This window comes from Oncorhynchus clarkii, chromosome 27, assembly GCF_045791955.1.
Source record: "Oncorhynchus clarkii lewisi isolate Uvic-CL-2024 chromosome 27, UVic_Ocla_1.0, whole genome shotgun sequence".
In the NCBI taxonomy this organism is placed as follows: Eukaryota; Metazoa; Chordata; class Actinopteri; order Salmoniformes; family Salmonidae; genus Oncorhynchus; species Oncorhynchus clarkii.
In genome coordinates, this window is record NC_092173.1 from 18049459 (window position 1) to 18072639 (window position 23181).

At 43.6% G+C, this 23181-nt stretch overlaps 1 protein-coding gene across 1 annotated transcript in view; it reads right to left on the reverse strand.

The window, feature by feature from the left end:
• Positions 1 to 1262: 1262 nt before the first annotated feature.
• Positions 1263 to 23181, reverse strand: part of LOC139386332 (trafficking regulator of GLUT4 1-like) — a 29625-nt gene continuing 7706 nt past the window's right edge. The window contains exons 2-3 of the mRNA XM_071131854.1: positions 4164 to 4290; positions 1263 to 3841 (exon numbers count right to left, since the gene is read on the reverse strand). Coding sequence (XP_070987955.1) covers positions 3831 to 3841; positions 4164 to 4290 — 138 coding nt within the window. The 3' untranslated portion in view covers positions 1263 to 3830. The remainder of the gene's footprint in view (positions 3842 to 4163; positions 4291 to 23181) is intronic.

The window sequence follows — 23181 nt, forward strand, 5'->3', positions numbered from 1 at the left end:
CTTAGATATCGTGCATCAGCTGTTATTTACAAAAACACATAGTCCGTCTACCCTTGTCTTACCAGACACCGCTGTTCTGTCCTGCTGATACAGCGTATAACCAGCTAGCTGTATGTTGTCATCGTTCACTCACGACTCCGTGAAGCACAAGATATTGAATGTCCCGTTGGTAGTTTAATCTTCCACGTAGGTCATCGATTTTTTTTTTCTCCCAACAATTGCAAGTTTGCTAGCAGAATGAAAGTAGGGGTTTATTCGATCGCCTACGAATTCTCCGAAGGCAGCCCGCCCTCTGGCCCCTTTTTCTCCATCTTCTCTTCACACAAACGATGATGATCTGGGCCTGTTCCCGGGGAAGCAGTACATCATTCTCGTCGGACTCGTCGGATTCTGCCAGTCCGTGGTGAGTAATCGCAGTTCTGATACACAGAAGTTATTTTTGGTCATAAGACGGTAGCAGCAACATTACGTACAAAATAAGTCAAAGATGTTACAAACAATGCAAAGAAACGAACAAAAAACCCAATTGGTTAGGGATACGTAAAACATCAGCCTTGTTCTCCGGTGCCATTTTGTCAGAATGGCGTATAGAACCACAAAGATGTAAATGTGGCATCATCACAAAAACAATGGCTTTTTGAGAGAGAAAAAGCAAACATTTTGTATACCTTTTAAGTACACATGACTTGCGAGGCTCAGTGTATTTATTCATCCCCGTCTGAAGTTTTTCAGTGCAGCAGGACAGACCAAGGGACTTCTGCTGTAGGTAAAAGAGACCCGGTCTTATTGTTTAATAAAAATGACAAAAATGTTGATTCTGTGTAGTCGTTTGTTTGTGCTGACTGCGTTTAGGGATTTTTGAGAGTACTGGAGGTGTCTGTGTCGGTGCATGTTTGTAAGCCCTGTGTTGTGAGTGTTTGAGTATTCTGTTATCTTGTGTGTGTGTGTGTGAGAGAGAAAAAAGGAGTGTGGTAGTGAAAGGGTGTGTGTGTTAACATGAGGGTTTAGCTCTACACCTTTCTCTGTTCCAGACAGGGACATGGACTTTGATCATTATGTCAGTGGAGCTGCTGCTGCAGCTTTACCCCAGATGCCACTTCAAAGGCAGGTTGTCTGACCCCTTACACTCCTTCTCACACACTACTCAGCAGTTTTCCCCTTAGACCATTCCTCTGTCATACACCGTTCTTCAACACACAAACAAGCACACACGCATCCATCAAAGCCAAACCAACCAACATAAATCAGTCCAACTCATCGTAGACCATGCATGGTAACGTTTATTCCAGACATGCAGAAAGTTCACAACAGAGATGGAAACCAGCATATATATATGCTATCCAAAAGGGGAAAAAATCTGGACATAAAAAAAATAGACATGATTTTGAAAGTCACTGTTTTACTGACACAGAACAGCACGTATGCATCTCGCAGCAGACAGACGGTCAGAGAATGTGATAGAACAGTGCGGAAGGTGAGTGGGAACTATTTCATGTGATAGACAAATTACCATAAAAATTTGTCTTAAGTTTAATTTTGTGTCTTCGATGGCAGACTGAGTCACTGAATTTCCCCTGCTGGATTGGGGTCTCTCTCGCTCTCTCTCTGCCATTTGCTCTTACTGTATGACATAGAGCAGCCATCTACTTTCTCCCCAAAGTCAGGTTTCTAAAAGCACTTTAGGAGTGTGTGAGAAGTTTCCAGACTGAGGTGTGCCTGTTGCCCAAAGACGAGCATTAGAGCTATTTAGACAGGGATCTTCAGCCCATCTGTCTAGTGAAGCACGCTGTGGCTACAGTAGCAATATGTGTTCATAGTTTGAATCCTCTAAAGGAGATCTCAAATGTTATGATGACCTATTTCACCAATTACAGGTTCTTTATCAATCATTTTAGATCTCTTTGAAGATTTTAAATTCAGGCCAAATAAATGCAATCAAATCATTATCATATAATTCTCTCTTTGGTCTCATTTGTGCAGCTAACACCTACATAAGCTCTTGATAATACAAGCAGTGGAATCAAGAACCATTGGCCAACTTAAAGTATTGAAATCTAATCTAATTGGAGTTCAGGAGAATGTTATGAGTAGTAATAAAAACATGAATATACGTCCAAACAAGGGTGTTATGAAGGTTTTATAAGAGGTGTTATGACGGTTTTATAAGAGGTGTTATGACGGTTTTATAAGAGGTGTTATGACGGTTTTATAAGAGGTGTTATGACGGTTTTATAAGAGGTGTTATGACGGTTTTATAAGAGGTGTTATGACGGTTTTATAAGAGGTGTTATGACGGTTTTATAAGAGGTGTTATGAAGGTTTTATAAGAGGTGTTATGACCTTGTAGTAAACATCTGAAGTGTGTCAATGTAACAGTCCTTTGTTGTGTTACCGTAGTTGAATCTGAACACTGACTTATTCCAGATGGCATAGTGGCACATTTGAATACAAACAGATTGGTGTGTTACAGTACATGTGCAGAGAGAACTGCTGCTAATCAATCAAACCTCAAAACAATGTTCCTTTAACATTACAGCAGGTCCTTACAGTGGCATCCAAAAACCTGGGTACTGTTTAGTCCTAAGCATGCCTATATAATATTGCATATATATATATATATATTCTTCATATAAATACACGTCATACTGATACAGCAGGGTGGCAATAGGTTAAGGATTTATGTTGGTCTCTGTCGTACTACAAAATGCATTCAGTCAAACAAGCTATGTTAACAGTCCGAAGGTAATGAGACAAGGTACTGGAGTAGGGTGGGTTGTATTTTGGAGGGGAGCTAGGGGGTCCGTGGGTAAGGGGAGAGTGATTGATTGTTCTGACAAATTGCATATCCTCAGACTTATGCCCATGCTCTGGCATGGATGTTTGGAGAGGGGTTGGAGGGATGGGGAGGGTAGGCATGCACATTGATATAGTCAGACCCCTCCCACAGCAAGGCAGGGGAAAGGGGGGGGGGGGGGGGGGTATTCTGTTTCTGTGCACAGTCAACCCACACGGGGCTGAAACACTAATTATGTACAACTCACTCAAGTCTCTAAGCACCTGGCATGTTTGATCCCAAAGTAAAAACACAAGACAAACAAATATGAATTCGCAAACCAAATGAAAAAGGTTGGCTATCTACAGTCAAGTGGTCTCTTTTTTGTTGTTGTAAAAAATCTACAAAATAAACAACATAAATTCAAAAACATCTCTGAATTGTGTTCCTTGGTCAAATATTACATTCTTCGACAACCTATACCAGGAGGCAGCCATCTTAACTTAACAGTCTCAATCATCGCAGCTCAGCCCAACATACATTTTATAAAAGTTGTGTAAATGGATATATTCATCTATATATATGTTTCTATATCTCTATAGTTGTATATGCTTTCAATCCAGGAGGTCAGGTCAACCAAGTATATTTTCAGATGATTATTCAACTGTCTTGATGTTTGTAGTCCAAAGCTTGGAGTTCATTTTCAAGGTCTCCTTCCATTCTTGATACAGAAAAGTTTATCACGTCATTCCTCTGTTCATCCCTCTCTCCTTAATTTTAAGAGTCTTTTTTTTACTCCACAGAGAGTAGCGAGTTCCTCAAACCATAAGTCAACCGTCCAACGTTCTTTTAAAATAAACTTTTTATATGAAGGATTTTATTTTTCGTCAAGCAAATGTTAGTGGAATCTAATGCATGCATATCTGGATCTTTTGTGTTGCATTCATTTGCTACTGTATTTCCTACTTTTTAAACTTCTTAATTGTTGATTTTTTTCCCATGCAGCATCCTCTGCTTGGCTTGCAGCAGTGCTCTTGTTTCATGGTCTATACACTGGTCACTTGGTTACTGTTAGGGAAGAGAGAGGGGGGAAGGGGAGAGAGAAAGGTTAAGGGTCCAGTCATTCCTACAGTATGGCAGACTGGTCTGTAGCTGAAACAGCAGGAGGGTTACTCTCCTTGCCACACAGCCAGCCTGCTATAGCTGCAGTCTTTAATCACTCCACACAGAGCTCAGAAATTTGCTGAGCTGACACACACACACTATCCAGTCATCAATGTGATTGATGACAGACTGGTTTATGTATGTTAAAATATTACCTTGGAATTGTTATGCAGTATGTGTGCATGTGCTTATGCACTGCAGCGGTGTGTGTGCATGCATTACTTACCAGAGACAGTTACACAGACGACTATGGTGAGTATACCCAGGATTATGGAAACGACACTGAGGAGGCGAGCCAGTTTACCCAGTCTCTTAGCTCCGTCCATGTCACCCGACTGCAGGCTGTTTCTGGACTAGAGAGGAGAGGAGACACAACACCAGGTGTATTTACACCCTCACAGAGACACAACAGTCATGACACAATTTGAGTTCTTACATTTGTCATTTAGCAGACAATCTTATCCAGAGCGACTTAGTCAGAATTATAATCAAGTTGTGAACTTGAACTCAAATCTTGAACTATGATATCATTTGTCTCTCATGTATCTTGTAGTCTGATGTCTTATTTCCTGTCTGTATGACTTCTGCTCTTGTTGGACAAATGAGTCTTACAACAACTGAAACACTTAAATCCATACAGAGATTCACTGGAACATGGTTTAACTGCAATTTACAGCTTTAAATTATTTTTCTCAAACATACTTGGACATGATTGAATTTGGCCGTTTCACTCAGTCTCGATAAGTGTTTCACTGTGAAATGTATCACCTGCTAGTCCATCAATCCACAGAGAAATTGCTCTAAAAGCAATTTAACACGAACACTAACTGAGAGATTTCCTACAGCTCGACAGAATTTGGGACCATATCATTGCAGACCTGTAATTTATTTACCCTTTTGCCAGGTACTTTATTGAACATTTTATGATAACAACTTGACCAAGAGATTATTCTTGATGTACAAAGTATTTCCAATATTTAAAAATTACAGTTAGGCCTATTCATTGATTGACAAACTTTGATAAAGGTTAAATGAAATAGAAAATGTGAAGTCTGCAGAGCCTATAGGTTGTTATTGGTTGAAATTGATGAATAGTATAGTGTGGGCCTTACTGTAAATCACACAAGGCAGCTTTATACGGTACTATACAGTGCATTCGGAAAGTTACATTACAGCCTTCTAAAATGGATTAAATTGTTAGTTTTTTCAAATCAATCTACACGCAATACCCCATAATGACGAAGTAAAAACAGATTTTTGAGAAGGTAAAAAAAATATCTTAAATATCATATTTACGTAAGTAGTCAGCACCTTTGGCAGCGATTACAGCCTTGAGTCTTCTTGGGTACGATGCTACAAGCTTGGCACACCTGTATTTGGGGAGTTTCTTTCATTATTCTCTGCAGATCCTCTCAAGCTCTGTCAGGTTGGATGGGAAGCGTTGCTGCACAGCTATTTTTAAGTCTCTCTAGATATGTTCGATTGGGTTCAAATTTGGGCTCTGGCTGGATCACTAAAAGAGAATCAGAGACTTATCCCGAAACCACTCCTGCGTTGTCTTGGCTGTGTGTTTAGGGTCGTTGTCCTGTTGGAAGGTGAACCTTCGCCCCAGTCTGAGGTCCTTAGCACTCAGGAGCAGGTTTTCATCAAGGATATCTCTGTACTTATTCATCTTTCCCTTGATCCTGACTAGTCTCCCAATCCCTGCAGCTGAAAAACATTCCCACAGCATGATGCTGCCACCACCATGATTCACCGTAGGGGTGGTGCCAGGTTTCCTCTAGACGTGACGCTTGGCATTTAGGACAAAGAGTTCAATCTTGGTTCCGTCAGACCAGAGAATCTTGTTTCTCATGGTCAGAGTGCCAAAAGGCACCTAAAGGAAACTCCAAACGGGCTGTCATGTGGTGGAGTGCTGCAGAGATGGTTGTCCTTCTGGAAGGTACTCCCATCTCCACAGAGGAATTCTGGAGCTCTGTCAGTGTGACCATCGGGTTCTTGGTCACCTCCCTGACCAAGGCCTTTCTTCACTGCTCAGTGTGTCCGGGCTCAGTTTTGATCCCTTTCCCTGATCTGTGCCTCGACACAATCCTGTCTCGGAGCTCTGCGGACAATTCCTTCGACCTCATGGCTTGGTTATTGCTCTGACATGCACTGTTAACTGTGGGACCTTATATAGACAGGTGTGTGCCTTTCCAAATCATGTCTAATCAATTTAATCTATCACAGGTGGACTCCAATCAACTTGTAGAAACATCTCAAGGATGATCAATGGAAACAGGATGCACATGAGCAAAATATTTTGTCTCATAGCAAAGGGTCTGAAAGCTTAAGTAAGGTATTTCTGTTTATTTTGAATACATTTGCAAACATTACTAAACTTATTTTTGCTTTGTCATTATGGCGTATTGTGTGTAGATTGATACATTTTTAAATACATTTAATTACCCAGGCTTCCCTAGAACTTCCCCATCTATCTAAACACTTTCTTCCCCATCTCCTTGATAACAGTCATTAATTTTTCTTTGGATGATCGTGACAAGTGACTAGTAGAAATCCCATAGTTGAGACCTGATTCGCTGCCCTCCTGACTGACCAAGAGACACAAAAGACAACTAACCTCTGATGATGTCACCAGGTTGCAATTACCCAGGTTTCCCTAGTACACCACATTTTCCCATTAACCCCTCACTGTTTCCACGGATGCAACACACACACACACACACACCACTATACTGCATTATGAAGATCAATAGTTACAAACAGATCTCTACTCAACAGGCATCTCCTCGACACTCAGTGGCCAACCTCAGCCTCTTAGACTGGGTTAGAGTGGTATTATCTGCTTCTGTCATCACCACATCCAACAGCTTATAAACCAAAATCTAACCAATCATCTCAAAAATGATATAGGAAAACAACAAAATGCTAACTGCAGATATACTATTTGAGCATGAAACAAAAGTACTTCAAGAAGCATGTGGTTGCTGTCCGTGGTGCTGGACTGGCCTCTATGAGGGTCTATGTTTTCATTTATATTAAAGTCAGATCGGTTTAACCACACAATGGAGGAATGAAAGGACACCGTTTCAAAGTATTCTAACTGGGGGGGAAATTACATAGCTGAATTCAATTAGTTTTTATTAAACCATGATGTCTGAGATGACTGGGGGCTCTGCTACAATGGTGATCTCACTTCTAGACTCTTTCTTCCCCATCTCCTTGATAATACTGATAATGCTTGATGTTAGAGCAGCGACTAGCTATGCTTAATGCTGTGTGCGTAGCGGCAGCCTCATTCAAATTCAGAACTCGGGGTGATAGCTATGTTTAAGAGCGGGCAAGGAGGAATAAAAATCATAATCATAAACACAACACTGTTATTTTAGCTATGAATATTAAAAACATCCTCGGATGCTGTATGTCTTCATCAGGACTGATCCGGCACAGAAACTTTCAAATGAACCCATTCTTTCTGCTTAGCCCAGTGATACTATATTTACAGTCTGGTACAGTAACAGAGTCTACTGTTTCAATATGCTCTGTGGTATGAGTAACAACTGCAATGGTTGACTAATACATCAAAAAGGCATATACACAACAGTATATGTGCAAATTGCACAGCCCGAATATCAAAGTATAATATATAGGTAACTGCCAAAATAAAGGAAACACCAACAAAAACTTTCTTAATAGGGCGTTGGGTCACCAGGAGCCGCCAGAACAGCTTCAATGCTCCTTGGCATAGAACTGGAACTCTATTGGAGGGATGCAACACCATTCTTCCACAAGAAATTCCATAATTCTGTGTTTTGTTGATGGTGATGGAAAATGCTGTCTCAGGCGCCGCTCCATAATCTCCCAAAAGTGTTTAATTGGGTTAAGATCTGGTCTCTCTCTCACACACACTTTAAACCCCCTGGGGCCTAGTGGTTAGAGAGTTGGACTTGTAACCGAAAGGTTGCAAGATCGAATCCCTGAGCTGACAAGGTAAAAATCTGTTGTTCTGCCCCTGAACAAGGCAGTTAACCCATTGTTCCTAGGCCGTCATTGAAAACAGGAATTTGTTCTTAACTGATTTGCATAGTTAAATAAAGGTTAAATAAAAAAGACCTATGCCCCTTTGAGACCCCTCTTTCAAAGTCACAAACCTCTTCTTCTAGTCATTGTAGCCAAAATAATGGACAACAACATGGGATGTTAAATGCTTAATTAACTCTGGAACCACACCTGTGTGGAAGCACCTGCTTTGTATCCCTCATTTACTCAAGTTTTGCTTTATTTTGGCAGTTTCCTGTAGATATTCTCTTTTAAAGCCTGTGTAACACAAATCAATTTGGACACACTTTTTGTTGCAGTTGCAGGTTGAAAATGAAATCATCTCAAGCTATTTTACTGATACACGAAGTGACTCAAACACCATTGAGTCAGTACAATAGAGCATATTCATGAAGCTGGAGCCTTTGACACAAACATGACATGTTCAGATTTTAGTTCTCAGGTAGAACATCATTGTAGTTCAGTGGTACTGTAGAGCATTGTGTGAGCGAGCCATTGTTTCTGTGAAATAGTTTTGAACCATTGTGTTTCCCTGGTTATCCCCTGTTATGTGTGTGTAGGAAGAGCTCCCAGGATGACAGGTTTGTATGCTCAGGGTTGGGAGGAGGGACAGGGAGGGAGACAGGAGGGGGAGGGATGGAGCACTGGGAGAGACTCCGTCCATGGGGTATGGATGAGATTATACTTTTATCACTGCAGGAAGCAACACTCCTACCCTTCCCCCTCCCTCCTTCTTTCTCTCCCTCTCATCCCTCATTTCCTCTGTGCCCTTCATTCCTCCCCCTCCTCCCCTTTCCTGTCCTTCCTCCCTTCCCTTCTCCCTCTACCCATGAGTCTCCACGCTGCCTCTGTCTCTGCAGTGGGAACTCACAGTGCACTGGCAGTCAGAACAGCCTGGGTCAGAAAGAGAAATTAGCTTAAGTTCTGGTGTGTGTGTTAGTAGCTGGGGGTAGGTGAGAAGGAGCCTCCAGTCGAGGTGACGGTTGTATTGATTTACAGGGAGAGAGAGACCTAGGTCTGTTGCGGTGACTGTATTACCGCTACACCGGCAGTCAAGAGTCATGAAGGCAGTCAAATTCCACATGACCGTTTAGTCATGGTAATTAGGTTTTCTCCAAGCTCTGATGCTGCTGATGGTCGTTAGTAGCCTACCAAACATGCTAACTGCCTGGTACTCAGCACTCTATTGTTCCCTAATCACGCTACCATCAATGCTAATGTTTTCAAAAATCTAATCAAACACTTGAGAGCCCATGAGCTCATGTTGGCAACATTTCTATAGGCTATGAAATTGAGTGAGAAAACAGAGTGATGGCTGCTAATAAAAAGAGGAGGATCCCCTCAGCTTTCTATAGGCTAGGCCTACTATATTTATTTCTCAACTTTCCTAATATTAAGCACATTGCTTATATTTACAACAGGAGTATAGCCTACCTGTCTGGCATGAAAATTAACCATGGGAAAAGCATCCTCCATTTGCTATTTAAGTGCATAGATGACATATTTCCCACTGCCCCTGTTTCAATACAGGTGCATGACAATGGTCCATTCTAAATCAAAACAAATGTCATACATACCTTATTTAGTGTATGTAAAGACCAGATTAAATCAAGAAAAGTCACTTGTCAATAATGGCCAGCGTAAAAAACAATGCCTTTTTTTGTGACTTTTCTAATCATAGTCACACACATCATGTAGACTAGCCCATAGGCCTATATGTTTTAAATAGGTTTGTATCACAACTAAAGTGGCTAAATAACTTCTTAAAATTAAGCACATTAATCCATTGGCATATATAAGCGGTGTGTGAGTTTGAGGAAGATCATTTTCACCATAAAAATGCACCACTATAATAAAAGCATTATTTGCATAATTGCATTTGCGGTCACTTTGATAATGGTGTTTTCCGCTAATGGAACATTCGAATCATCATTCGAGTCTCATCATGCAGCCTTACAATGTATTAGAAATCTAAACATATAGCCCAACGTTTGTAGTACAACTAAAGTTACATAAATAACTCTAAATGAAGCATATAAGAGTACCTGTTTCTTTGTTAACCGCTCAACACAGAATAGCCGCACGTGCGCACTCCCTCAAATCATTTGGAGAAAATATGTATATTTTATTCAGCATTGTTCTATTGTATTCTTTATACTACAAAATAATATAAAAAAATGCCACAGAATTATGAGCAAATCTTGTCTGCTAAATGAACTAGTGTAGCCCACAGCCATTTGGCATAGCCACATCAGGACCTCACATCAGGACAACCCAGAGTATACTATTATTTTCTTCTGAAATAGACTACATTTTCTTCATATCATGCTTCTTTAGACCTATCTAAATTAAATCATGAATTTATTGTGAAGGTGTAGGCTATATTACATGGACTTATTAGACAAGGCTTATGTGGAAGCCAGGAGATGCTAAATGTGTTTATGTTCATTAACGGTCAATTACCGTAAGAACAACAGTTATTTGCGTGACAATCACCTGCTGACGAAATGACGTGACCGCCACAGCCCTAGGAAGACTTGTTCATATTTTCCTGATGAATGTGAAATTCAGCAAAAACCTGGCCTCTTGTGATATGTGATTGTCGTTCTGCAGCACAACCCGGTAAGCCCACATGATAAACAACACACACACACACACACATATACACACACATCCCCTCCCCAGCTCTGCAGTTGTTCCCACTGCAGTTGAGGCTGGAGAGCGAGAGAGCGATGAAGAAAGGGAAAGAAAGAGGGAGGAGGTGGAGAGCTGTGAGTCTCTAAAAAAGTGCTCTCCCTCCCTCCAACCTGCTGCTGTCATTAATAATGAGGAGTGTGGTTGCAGGGATGGGATTAGCCTGGAGGAGAGGAGATCTACTGTACTGTAGGGAGGGCCTGCCAGGACAGTGTGTGTTCGTGCGTGTGTGCATGAGGGTTGGGGCTCAATTCGTATTGAAGGCAGTCAATTCATATTGAAGGCAGTCAATTCATATTGAAGGCAGTTAATTCAAGAAGTAAACTAAAATTACAATTAAATAATCGAAGAAAGGACATTTATTTTCAATGACTTCTCAATGAACTGAAAAGTAGAAGCAATTTTTATTCAAATCACTTCCTGAATTGAATGCCTTCAATTCGAATTGAGCCCAACCCTGGTGTGTGTGTGCGTGCCCGTGTGTATTCAGATAACTCTAAAATGTTTCCCCCCCCTCCCTCCTTGAAGTAATCCCTGATCTAACATGATCTGATAGGCGAGATTGAGAGTTCCACTACGACCTAATTTCTACCAATCTAGTCACATCAGATTAGTGACCACTTTAAGGGAGGAAGGACAGTAGGATACATTTCCACAATATTGGAACAGAGCCCAAGGTCAGGGCAGGGGTAGGAAACCCTGGTGTGTAAGAGTTCACTGAAACACCTCATTCAACAACTTTAGTTGTATGTTACGTCCCTGAAAATATCACTGATCTTAACCACATTCTATTGGTTGAAGTCGGAAGTTTACGTACACCTTAGCCAAATACATTTAAACTCAGTCTTTCACAATTCCTGACATTTAATCCAAGTAAAAATTCCCTGTTTTAGGTCAGTTAGGATCACCACTTAATTTTAAGAATGTGAAATGTCAAAATAATAGTAGAGAGAATTACTTATTTCAGCTTTCATTTCTTTCATCACATTCCCATTGGGTCAGAAGTTTAAATACACTAGGGTAGCCTTCGACAAGCTTCCCACAATAAATTGGGTGAATTTTGGCCCATTCCTCCTGACAGAGCTGGTGTATCTGAGTCATGTTTGTAGGCCTCCTTGCTCGCACACGCTTTTTCAGTTCTGCCCACAAATGTTCTATAGGATTGAGGTCAGGGCTTTGTGTTAGCCACTCCAATACCTTGAGTTTGTTGTCCTTAAGCCATTTTGCCTCAACTTTGGAAGTACGCTTGGGGTCATTGTCCATTTGGAAGACCCATTTGCGACCAATCTTTAACTTCCCCTGACTGATGTCTTGAGATGTTGCTTCAATATATCCACATAATTTTCCATCCTCATGATGCCATCTATTTTGTGAAGTGCACCAGTCCCTCCTGCAGCAAAGCACCCCCACAACATGATGCTGCCACCCCCGTGATTCACGGTTGGGATGGTGTTCGTCGGCTTGCAAGCCTCCCCCTTTTTCCTCCAAACATAACAATGGTCATTATGGCCAAACAGTTCTGTTTTTGTTTCATCAGACCGGAGGACATTTCTCCAAAAAGTACGATCTTTGTGCAGTTGCAAACCCTAGTCTGACTTTTTTATGGCGGTTTTGGAGCAGTGGCTTCTTCCTTGCTGAGTGGCCTTTCAGGTTATGTCGATATAGGACTCGTTTTACTGTGATATAGATACTTTTGTACCTGTTTCGTCTAGCATCTTCACAATGTCCTTTACTGTTGTTCTGGGATTTATTTGCATTTCTCGCACCAAAGTATGTTAATCTCTAGGAGACAGAACACATCTCCTTCCTGAGCGATATGACGGCTGCGTGGTCCCATGGTGTTTATACTTGCGTACTATTGTTTGTACAGATGAACGTTTGGAAATTGCTCCCAAGGATGAGCCAGACATGTAGAGGTCTACCATTTTTTTCTGAGGTCTTGGCTGATTTCTTTTGATGTCCAGCAAAGAGGCACTGAGTTTGAAGGTAGGCCTTGAAATACATTCACAGGTACACCTCCAATTGACTCAAATTATGTCAATTAGCCTATCAGAAGCTTCTAAAGCCATGACATCATTTTCTGGAATCTTCCAAGCTGTTTAAAGGCACAGTCAACTTAGTGTATGTAAACTTCTGACCCACTGGAATTGTGATACAGTGAATTATAAGTGAAATAATCTGTCTGTAAACAATTGTTGGAAAAATTACTTGTCATGCACAAAGTAGATGTCCTAACCGACTTGCCAAAACTATAGTATGTTAACAAGAAATTTGTGGAGTGGTTGAAAAATGAGTTTTAATGACTCCAACCTAAGTGTATGTAAACTTCCGACTTCAACTGTGTCTAAAAACAATTGGTTTGATTTTTGCAATTAATTTACCATTCGCATAATTGTTGTGATTGGTACCTGAACTTATAGGACGCCATGTTAAGAGACCACTGATCTGACCAAGTAAAATTGGTGAAAACAATGTTTCTACCCTTCTGTTTCCAAAGGACAGATTAAGCCTACTGTAGTTCAGGACTGAAAAGCAAGCTCAATGGAAAATTACCATTTAAAATGTCCAGGTTAAATGTTGTTGATCAATTGTCATTGAAAATGCCCAGATTAAAGGTTAAATTTTGTTAAAAAATGTAGTACGATGTAATAGTTTGTAGTACTCTTTCAGTAGGCCTACTTCACAATGGCTAAATTTCTGCTACATCGCTGGAGCATGTTATGAGTCTATCTATACAAAATGATCTAATACCTTAGTCCTCTAACTGCGGTCAAGCTTTGCCTAAGCACTGAATACCCATTTTCCTGTATCTGCACTGTCATTGCTCTACATTCAGTATCACACCCCTTCTGTTAACATCAGGTGTCCTTTCCAAGCTTTCAGAGGGAACGCTGACTTCAAATCTACCCAACGTAGCAGCTGCACAAGATTACTAATTAGCCGTTTAGAAACACACAAACACACACGGCTCCCCCTTCCAACACCTAAACAGAAAGAGAGAAAGATCCATTGGGCTGAAGACTGAAGCCCATACCAGTTTGGGCCTAGCAGTCAGTCCCATTAGCTGGAGAGGCCTGCACAGCCAATAAAAAAATATAGCCCTGCGTCTCTCTGCCTCTCCACTCCACATAATTGACTCCACGTCTTCTGTGTCTGCCAGCCGCAATTTCAACACCAGTGGCCATCCGTACAGCTGTCTTACATCTGTTAAGCCTACCTTGCTTTTCTACCTGCAGATCAGCATGAGTTGCCCATTGGTGGTCATACAAGATTCAGACCCTTTCCCTTTTGCACATTTTTTTTACGTTACAACCAAAACCTGCGGACTCTCCTTCACTGCAGCCGACGTGAGGAAAACATTTAAACGTGTCAACCCTCGCAAGGCTGCAGGCCCAGACGGCATCCCCAGCCACGCCCTCAGAGCATGCGCAGACCAGCTGGCTGGTGTGTTTACGGACATTTTCAATCAATCCCTATCCCAGTCTGTTGTTCCCACATGTTTCAAGAGGGCCACCATTGTTCCTGTTCCCAAGAAAGCTAAGGTAACTGAGCTAAACGACTACCGCCCCCTAGCACTCACCTCCGTCATCATGAAGTGCTTTGAGAGACTAGTCAAGGACCATATCACCTCCACCCTACCTGACACCCTAGACCCACTCCAATTTGCTTACCGCCCAAATAGGTCCACAGACGATGCAATCTCAACCACACTGCACACTGCCCTAACCCATCTGGACAAGAGGAATACCTATGTGAGAATGCTGTTCATCGACTACAGCTTGGCATTTAACACCATAGTGCCCTCCAAGCTCGTCATCAAGCTCGAGACCCTGGGTCTCGACCCCGCCCTGTGCAACTGGGTACTGGACTTCCTGACGGGCCGCCCCCAGGTGGTGAGGGTAGGCAACAACATCTTCACCCCGCTGATCCTCAACACTGGGGCCCCACAAGGGTGCGTTCTGAGCCCTCTCCTGTACTCCCTGTTCACCCACGACTGCGTGGCCACGCACGCCTCCAACTCAATCATCAAGTTTGCGGACGACACAACAGTGGTAGGCTTGATTACCAACAACGACGAGACGGCCTACAGGGAGGAGGTGAGGGCCCTCGGAGTGTGGTGTCAGGAAAATAACCTCACACTCAACGTCAACAAAACTATGGAGATGATTGTGAACTTCAGGAAACAGCAGTGGGAACACCCCCCTATCCACATCGATGGAACAGTAGTGGAGAGGGTAGTAAGTTTTAAGTTCCTTGGCGTACACATCACAGACAAACTGAATTGGTCCACCCACACAGACAGCATCGTGAAGAAGGCGCAGCAGCGCCTCTTCAACCTCATGAGGCTGAAGAAATTTGGCTTGTCACCAAAAGCACTCACAAACTTCTACAGATGCACAATCGAGAGCATCCTGTCGGGCTGTATCACCGCCTGGTACGGCAACTGCTCCGCCCACAACCGCAAGGCTCTCCAGAGGGTAGTGAGGTCTGCACAACGCATCACCGGGGGCAAACTACCTGCCCTCCAGGACAGCTACACCACCCGATGTCACAGGAAGGCCATAAAGATCATCAAGGACAACAACCACCCGAGCCACTGCCTGTTCACCCCGCTATCATCCAGAAGGCGAGGTCAGTACAGGTGCATCAAAGCTGGGACCGAGAGACTGAAAAACAGCTTCTATCTCAAGGCCATCAGACTGTTAAACAGCCACCACTAACATTGAGTGGCTGCTGCTAACACACTGACTCAATTCCAGCCACTTTAATAATGGGAATTGATGGGAAATTATGTAAAATATATCACTAGCCACTTTAAACAATGCTACCTAATATAATGTTTACATACCCTACATTATTCATCTCATATGTATACGTATATACTGTACTCTATATCACCTACTGCATCTTTATGTAATACATGTATCACTAGCCACTTTAACTATGCCACTTTGTTTACATACTCATCTCATATGTATATACTGCACTCAATACCATCTACTGTATCTTGCCTATGCCGCTCTGTACCATCACTCATTCATATATCTTTATGTACATATTCTTTATCCCCTTACACTTGTGTCTATAAGGTAGTAGTTTTGGAATTGTTAGCTAGATTACTTGTTGGTTATTACTGCATTGTCTGAACTAGAAGCACAAGCATTTCGCTACACTCGCATTAACATCTGCTAACCATGTGTATGTGACAAATAAAATTTGATTTGATTTATTCTAAAATGAAATAAATAAAAATTGTTCTCATCAATCTACACACAATACCCCATAATGACAAAGTGAAAACAGGCTTTTAGAAATGTTTGTAAATGTATTACAAATAAAAAATGAAATACATGATATAGTTAACTATTCAGACCCTTTCCAATGAGACTTGAAATTGAGCTCAGGTGCATCCTGTTTCCATTGATCATCCTTGAAATGTTTCAACAAGTTGATTGAAGTCCACCTGTGCTAAATGCAGTTGATTGGACATGATTGGGAAAGGCACACACCTGTTTATATAAGGTCCCACAGTTAACAGTGCATGTCAGAGCAAAAACCAAGCCATGAGCTCGAATGAATTTTCCATAGAGCGCCGAGACAGTATAGTGTCAAGGCACAGATCTGGGGAAGGGCACCAAACAATGTCTGCAGCATTGAAGGTCCCCAAGAACACAGTGGCCCCTATAATTCTTAAATGGAAGAAGGTGGAACCACCAAGACTCTTCCTAGAGCTGTCTGCCTGGCCAAACTGAGCAATCAGGGGTGAAGGGCCTTGGTCAGGGAAATGACCAAGAACCCGATGGTCATTCTAACTGAGCTCCAGAGTTTCTCTGTGGAGATGGGAGAACCTTCCAGAAGGACAACCATCTTTGCAGCACTCCAACAATCAGGCCTTTATGGTAGTGGCCAGAAGGATACTACTCCTCAGTAAAAGACTCGTCAGCCCGCTTGGAGTTAGCCAAAAGGCACCTAAAGACTCTCAGACCATGAGAAATAAGATACTTTGGTCTGATGAAGCCAAGATTAAACTCTTTGTCCTGAATGCCAAGAGTGTGCAAAGCTTGCTCCCCTCAGGACTGAGAGGATGTTTATCAGAGCTGCGTAACTGGCTAACTGCTGAAATTTGCCCTCTGCAGAAAGGCTCAATTGACTTCTCTCACCTGCTATTGAGTTAGTGGCCATCTCTGGTTTCTGCCCCTTCCCTCTCTTCTCTTCCCTCTCTTTCTCTCCCTCCCTATGTCTCACTGGGAGTGTCTTTGCTGAGACTGAGGAACAGTTGTTAATGCCAAAGACTTCAGTTAGGATGCTGGGTCTATTGGAGAGAACTGTTGTCAGAACTGCCATGTTCTGTAAAAATGTTTGTTAATTATTCTGTGCTGTCCATGTCATTGAGTCAGAGGTCGTTCAGGGTTCAATGAAATGTCTTCTACTTGTCTGCAAGTCCAAAGATAGAAGACACCTGAGCCAAATCTGGTTCTTCACACCTGGCTACAGCCACTTTTACCTGGACCAAACTTGTCTTATTAGAACACTAGCATAGAAAATGTAGCCTGCTGTAAGTACAGACACCAACATGTAGGCCAGTCACGGGCTCCGCGCAAGATGCCGGTCAGTGCAGATCATTTGTTTTGGTAGCTGAAGGAATTATTGGATTTCCTTACCCAAATATGACCACTGGGTAATTTATACGGTCATAAAACCCCGTATGAATATGGTTTAGTTTGTTTACCAAAATAATTGATTACTTTCTGCAAGTTATTCACCTCTAAAACTAAGTTTGCGACAACACTAGATAGCCAGATAAGCTAGCTAGCTCAAAAACTAGCTTGTCGAACGTACATGGAAACTTCCAGAACCAAAAGGAAAGAAATAGAGAGATTGTCAGATGGACAATTCACCACAAGATATGGTATGATTTTCAGTACTCCTCTTCAGAATGTGACTGTGGGGGGAAATACTGCAATGGGTGATGTGGTGAGAAAATTAGAAAATGTGGTGAGCACGTCTCCCTCTTGTGGGAGTAAGAATACTTTGGTAACTTTACGACCAATTTTTTTTTTTTTTTTGGAGAGGTTAATAATGGGATGGAATTCCTTTTGAGTTACATATCCTTAGCAAAAGCATAACAAGGTTGTTGGTTGAAGTTAATGTCTTTATCTCTTTGTTCAATTAATGTCAGGGGTATTCGTAATTTACTGAAACATAACACGGAACCCAAACCGGCTGCGCATGCGCCATAGTGCGCTATTGTGCATACATTAATTTTGTCCCCCTACACCAAACGCAATAAAGACACACAGGTAGGTCGAAAGCATTAAACATGTATGGCAATTTAGCTAGTTAGCTTGCACTTGCTAGCTAATTTGTCATATTTAGCTAGCTTGCTGTTGCTAGCTAATTTGTTGTGGGATATAAATATTGAATTGTTATTTTACCTGAAATGCACAAGGTCCTCTACTCAGACAATTAATCCACACATAAAATGGCCAACCGAATCGTTTCTAGTCATCTCTCCTCCTTCCAGGCTTTTTCATCTTTTAACTTATATGGTGATTGGCATCTACACTTTCATAGTATTACCACGACAACCGACAAAACATTTCGTCTTTCAATCACCCACGTGGGTATAACCAATGAGGAGATGGCACGTGGGTACCTGCTTCTATAAACCAATGAGGAGATGGGAGAGGCAGGACCTGCAGCGCGATCTGCGTCAGAAATAGGAATGACTTCTATTTTAGCCCTTGGCAGCCCATCCCAGCCTTGTGCAGGTCTACAATTTTATGCCTGATGTCCTTACACAGCTCTCTGGTCTTGGCCATTGTGGAGAGGTTGGAGTCTGTTTGATTGAGTGTGTGGACAGGTGTCTTTTATACAGGTAATGAGTTTAAACAGGTGCAGTTAATACAGGTAATGAGTGGAGAACAGGCGGGCTTCTTAAAGAAAAACTAACAGGTCTGTGAGAGACGTAATTCTTACTAGTTGGTAGGTGATCAAATACTTATGTCATGCAATAAAATGCTAATTAATTACTTAAAAATCATACAATGGGATTGTCTGGATTTTTGTTTTAGATTCTGTCTCTCACAGTTGAAGTGTACCTATGATAAAAAAATTACAGACCTCTACATGCTTTGTAAGTAGGGAAAACCTGCAAAATTGGCAGTGTATCAAATACTTGTTCTCCCCACTGTATGTAATAATATTCAACGGGTATTGGACTTGATAGACTACAATGAGCACATTATGGAACATAATCAACAATGCTTGACTCAGGGAGGAGGATGCCCCTGCCATGCATAGTCCCATGGGATGTTGGCTATCATCAACAAGGCAACTCCTATGACTAATTGGGAATGGGACGCAAGCGTAGGATTGATCACCCTGTCGCTGGCCGCCTTTGGGGAGGGTGTATAGTATGAAAGGCCGAAACACCCTAGGAACCAAAGGTACACTACTGACGATGCGCTCCCCAAATTTCACCAGGCTCACTGTTCATTAACTCTTGGAAGTGCTTGCACAAAGGATAGTAACATCTCATCCTGTGTTCTTGGAATCTGAATATCTGGACTTGTCCAGTGACTGCTGAGAAAGATCAGCTGACAACAGGGGAAAGTCCTTGTGGCGGCACGGAGAGACGGCTGACAGGAGGGAATAGACCCCACTGGGACAGTCATGGGGTAGCTTCCCATTTCTGTAGTTTCCCATGCTTCGCAGTATGTTGGAAACACCCGCTTTAGCTACAGAAAGTCAACATACGAGAATACCCCTAGAGTCTGCGAGAGCGGGGGCGGAAGATGACTCATCGGCTGACAACATGGTAACGACTGGACCGGAAACGACTACGAGTAATGAGAGCACAGCACAAGAGAACACCACAGCAACTGTCACAAGTTCTGCTGCAACATCGGGCCACAAACAGATGCAGGTATGTGTCTGTGGTTAGAGGAAAGTTACATCACACCATGGGTTGAGGATCCACCAGGGGAAGAAGGGGTGTTTGGGTAAAGAGAGACAGAGGCCTCGCATTGATTACTTTCTGCGAAAGCGATCAAATCAGTCGAATGAAGCACAGCAACTGGACGCAAACCATAGTTTGCAGTGCATCAGTACCACTGTCATGGAGGACGTAAACTCAAGCACCGAAGTAACAACTGAGGTGGAACCAACAACAGGAGTGGAACTCACCGAGCCTCCCAGACCTGCAGTCGAGAGGAGACTACCAGGGCACAGGCCGTATGTGAAGTGGCCTGGCGCCAGTGACAAGAAGTTGTGGGAAACAGTGAATACTGACCTTACCTTGACCCTCGAGAAACTTCGAGGCACCGTGGAGAAGAAGTTGGAGAGGATGGGGGACATTATCTATGAGTACGGGACAGAAAGATTTGGAGTGGAAGAGGCAAAAGGCGGGAGAAAGGTTCCAACCCCACCAGTTTCCAGGAGGCAACAAGAAATCAAGCGCCTCGTTCAAGAAAGGCGACAGCTTAAGAAACAGTGGAAGAAGGCCTCGGAAGTGGAAAAGGAGGGCATAGGGGCACTTCAGGCTGATATCAAAACCCGGTTGGCATCCCTCCGCAGAGCAGAGAACCTACGGAAACGCAGAAGGAAGAAAGAACAAACTAGAACTCGATTCTATAAAGATCCCTTCAAGTTCCTTAAAAGTAACTTCACGAAGGAAAAAAGTGGAGCTCTAAAAACAACAAAGAAAGACCTAGAGGAGCACCTGAGAACAACAAACTTTGACTCAAAGCGACATAAACATCTGGCCATCCCATCAGATATCCCACCCATTGAACCCCCGGAACATCATATTGAGACCAGCCCTCCGACATGGAAAGAGGTGGAAAACACAGTTCGACGGGCAAGAACAGCATCAGCCCCGGGGCCAAATGGAGTCCCGTACAAAGTGTATAAGAACGCACCAGACGTCCTGAGGTTCCTCTGGAGGCTTATGAGAACAGCTTGGAAAAATAAGATAATACCCAAAGTGTGGCGTAGGGCAGGCGGGGTCCTGATCCCTAAGGAGAAGGATGCAGTGAACATCAGCCAATTCCGCCCAATCTCCTTACTGAATGTCGAGGGTAAAATCTTCTTTAGGGTCATTGCCCAGAGGATGGCCGAGTACCTGCAAAGGAATGCGTACGTCGATACATCTGTAAGGCAGGAATATCAGGGTTCTCTGGCTGCTTGGAACATTCCAGCATGATCTGGCACCAGATCCAAATGGCCAAGGTGGAAAAAAGGGACCTCCATGTAGTCTTTCTCGACCTCCCCAATGCATTTGGCTCTGTGCCCCATGAACTCCTGTGGTCTGCCTTCAGATTTTTCCACATACCGGACACCATCACAACCCTGGTGAAGTCGTACTTCCAGGATCTGCAGTTCTGCTTCACCACCTCAGAGTTCACCACCTCATGGCAGTGCCTGAATGTAGGTATAATGGCGGGATGTACCATTTCTCCATTGGCATTCATAATGGCAATGGAGGTTATCATCAGATCCTCAAAATGGGTTGCTGGTGGACAGCGAGTCGACTCTGGTTTCCAACTCCCTCCACTCAGAGCCTACATGGACGACATTACAACATTGACTACCACTGTCCCATGCACCAGGAGACTGCTCAGAAAACTTGAGGAGAACATCAGCTGGGCCCGTATGAAGATAAAACCATCCAAGTCACGCAGCATCTCGATTGTGAAGGGAGTACTCTCTGACCTGAAATTCTTCATCGGAGATGACCAAATCCCAACAGTGTCTGAGCAGCCGGTAAAAAGCCTTGGAAGGTGGTATGATGCAAGCCTGAAGGACAAAGACCAGGTGCAACAGCTGCGCAAAGACATCAGTAGTAGCCTACAGTTCATCGACAACACCCAGCTACCTGGAAAGTTAAAGGCCTGGTGTCTGCAGTTTGGTCTCCTACCCCGGGTGTTGTGGCCCTTAGCAGTGTATGAGGTTCCAATCTCAACAGTGGAGAAGTTGGAAAGAGGAGTCACAGGCTACTTAAAGAAGTGGCTCGGAGTTCCACGATGCCTTACCACCATAGGCCTCTATGGAGATGGTGTCCTCAAGCTGCCCCTCACCAGTCTAACAGAGGAATTCAAGTGTTCAAAAACCAGGCTCCAGATGACACTGAATGAATCTCGAGACCCAGTGGTGAGCAACAACGCGCCGACCTTGGCAACTGGGCGCAAATGGAGGCCAGGAAAAGCAGTCCAGGAGGCAACAGCAGCCCTCAGACATGCTGACAATGTGGGTCATGTTCAGCAAGGGAGAGGAGGCCTTGGGCTAACTAGCCGTGCTGCTTGGAGTAAGGCCACTGCACCAGAGCGGCGGAAGATGGTAGTGCAGGAAGTACGCCATCAGGAGGAGGCTGCAAGGTGGGCCAAGGCAGTCTCTCTTTCCAAACAGGGACAGTGGACTTGATGGGATAGTGTGGAGAAGAGGAATATCAGCTGGAAGGATCTGTGGGCCATGGAAGCGAGGCGGTTGAGCTTCTCCATCAGAGCAACATATGACGTCCTTCCAACTCCAGTTAATCTTCTCCAATGGTATGGTGAAGATCCAGACTGTGCCCTCTGTTCCATGCCAGCCAACCTCAGGCACATTCTCACAGGGTGTAAAACAAGCCTCACCCAAGGACGCTACACTTGGCGTCACAACCAAGTCCTTAAAAACCTTGCGTCCGCCCTGGAGGACAAGCGAGCTGCCACCAACTCCCTACCACCCCCAGCAGCATCACACCCCTTACGGACAAACTTTGTCCGCGAAGGGGCTAAACCACCGAAGCGCGGCTCGACACCATTAGAGCGAGACCAGCTGCGCTTGGCCCGCGACTGGAAAATGCTAGCTGACATTGGCCGGCAACTTGTGTTTCCTCCGGAGATCGCAACCACCACCCTAAGACCTGACATGGTGCTCTGGTCCCGTTCGCTCAAGAAGGTCTTCATCATTGAGCTCACAGTACCCTGGGAGGACTCAGTAGATGAGGCTTATGAGCGAAAGCATCTGCGCTATGCCGATCTAGCTGCCGAAGCACGGCATCATGGCTGGAACACAGAAGTCCGACCAGTGGAGGTGGGCTGCAGAGGTTTTGTGGCAACATCTACAACCAGACTGCTTAGAGACCTTGGAATTAAGGGCCAGAGCCAGCGTTCGGCAATCAAAGCTGTATCGGAGGCGGCAGAAGGCAGCAGTCAGTGGCTCTGGATGAAGAGGAAAGACCCCAGCTGGGCCCCGAAGTGAGAGGGCCAGGAGGTATGCGGTCAACAATGCTTGACTCAGGGAGGAGGATGCCCCTGCCGTGCATAGTCCCATGGGATGTTGGCTATCATCAACAAGGCAACTCCTATGACTAATTGGGAATGGGACGCAAGCGTAGGATTGATCACCCTGTCGCTGGCCGCCTTTGGGGAGGGTGTATAGTGTGAAAGGCCGAAACACCCTAGGAACCAAAGGTACACTACTGACGATGCGCTCCCCAAATTTCACCA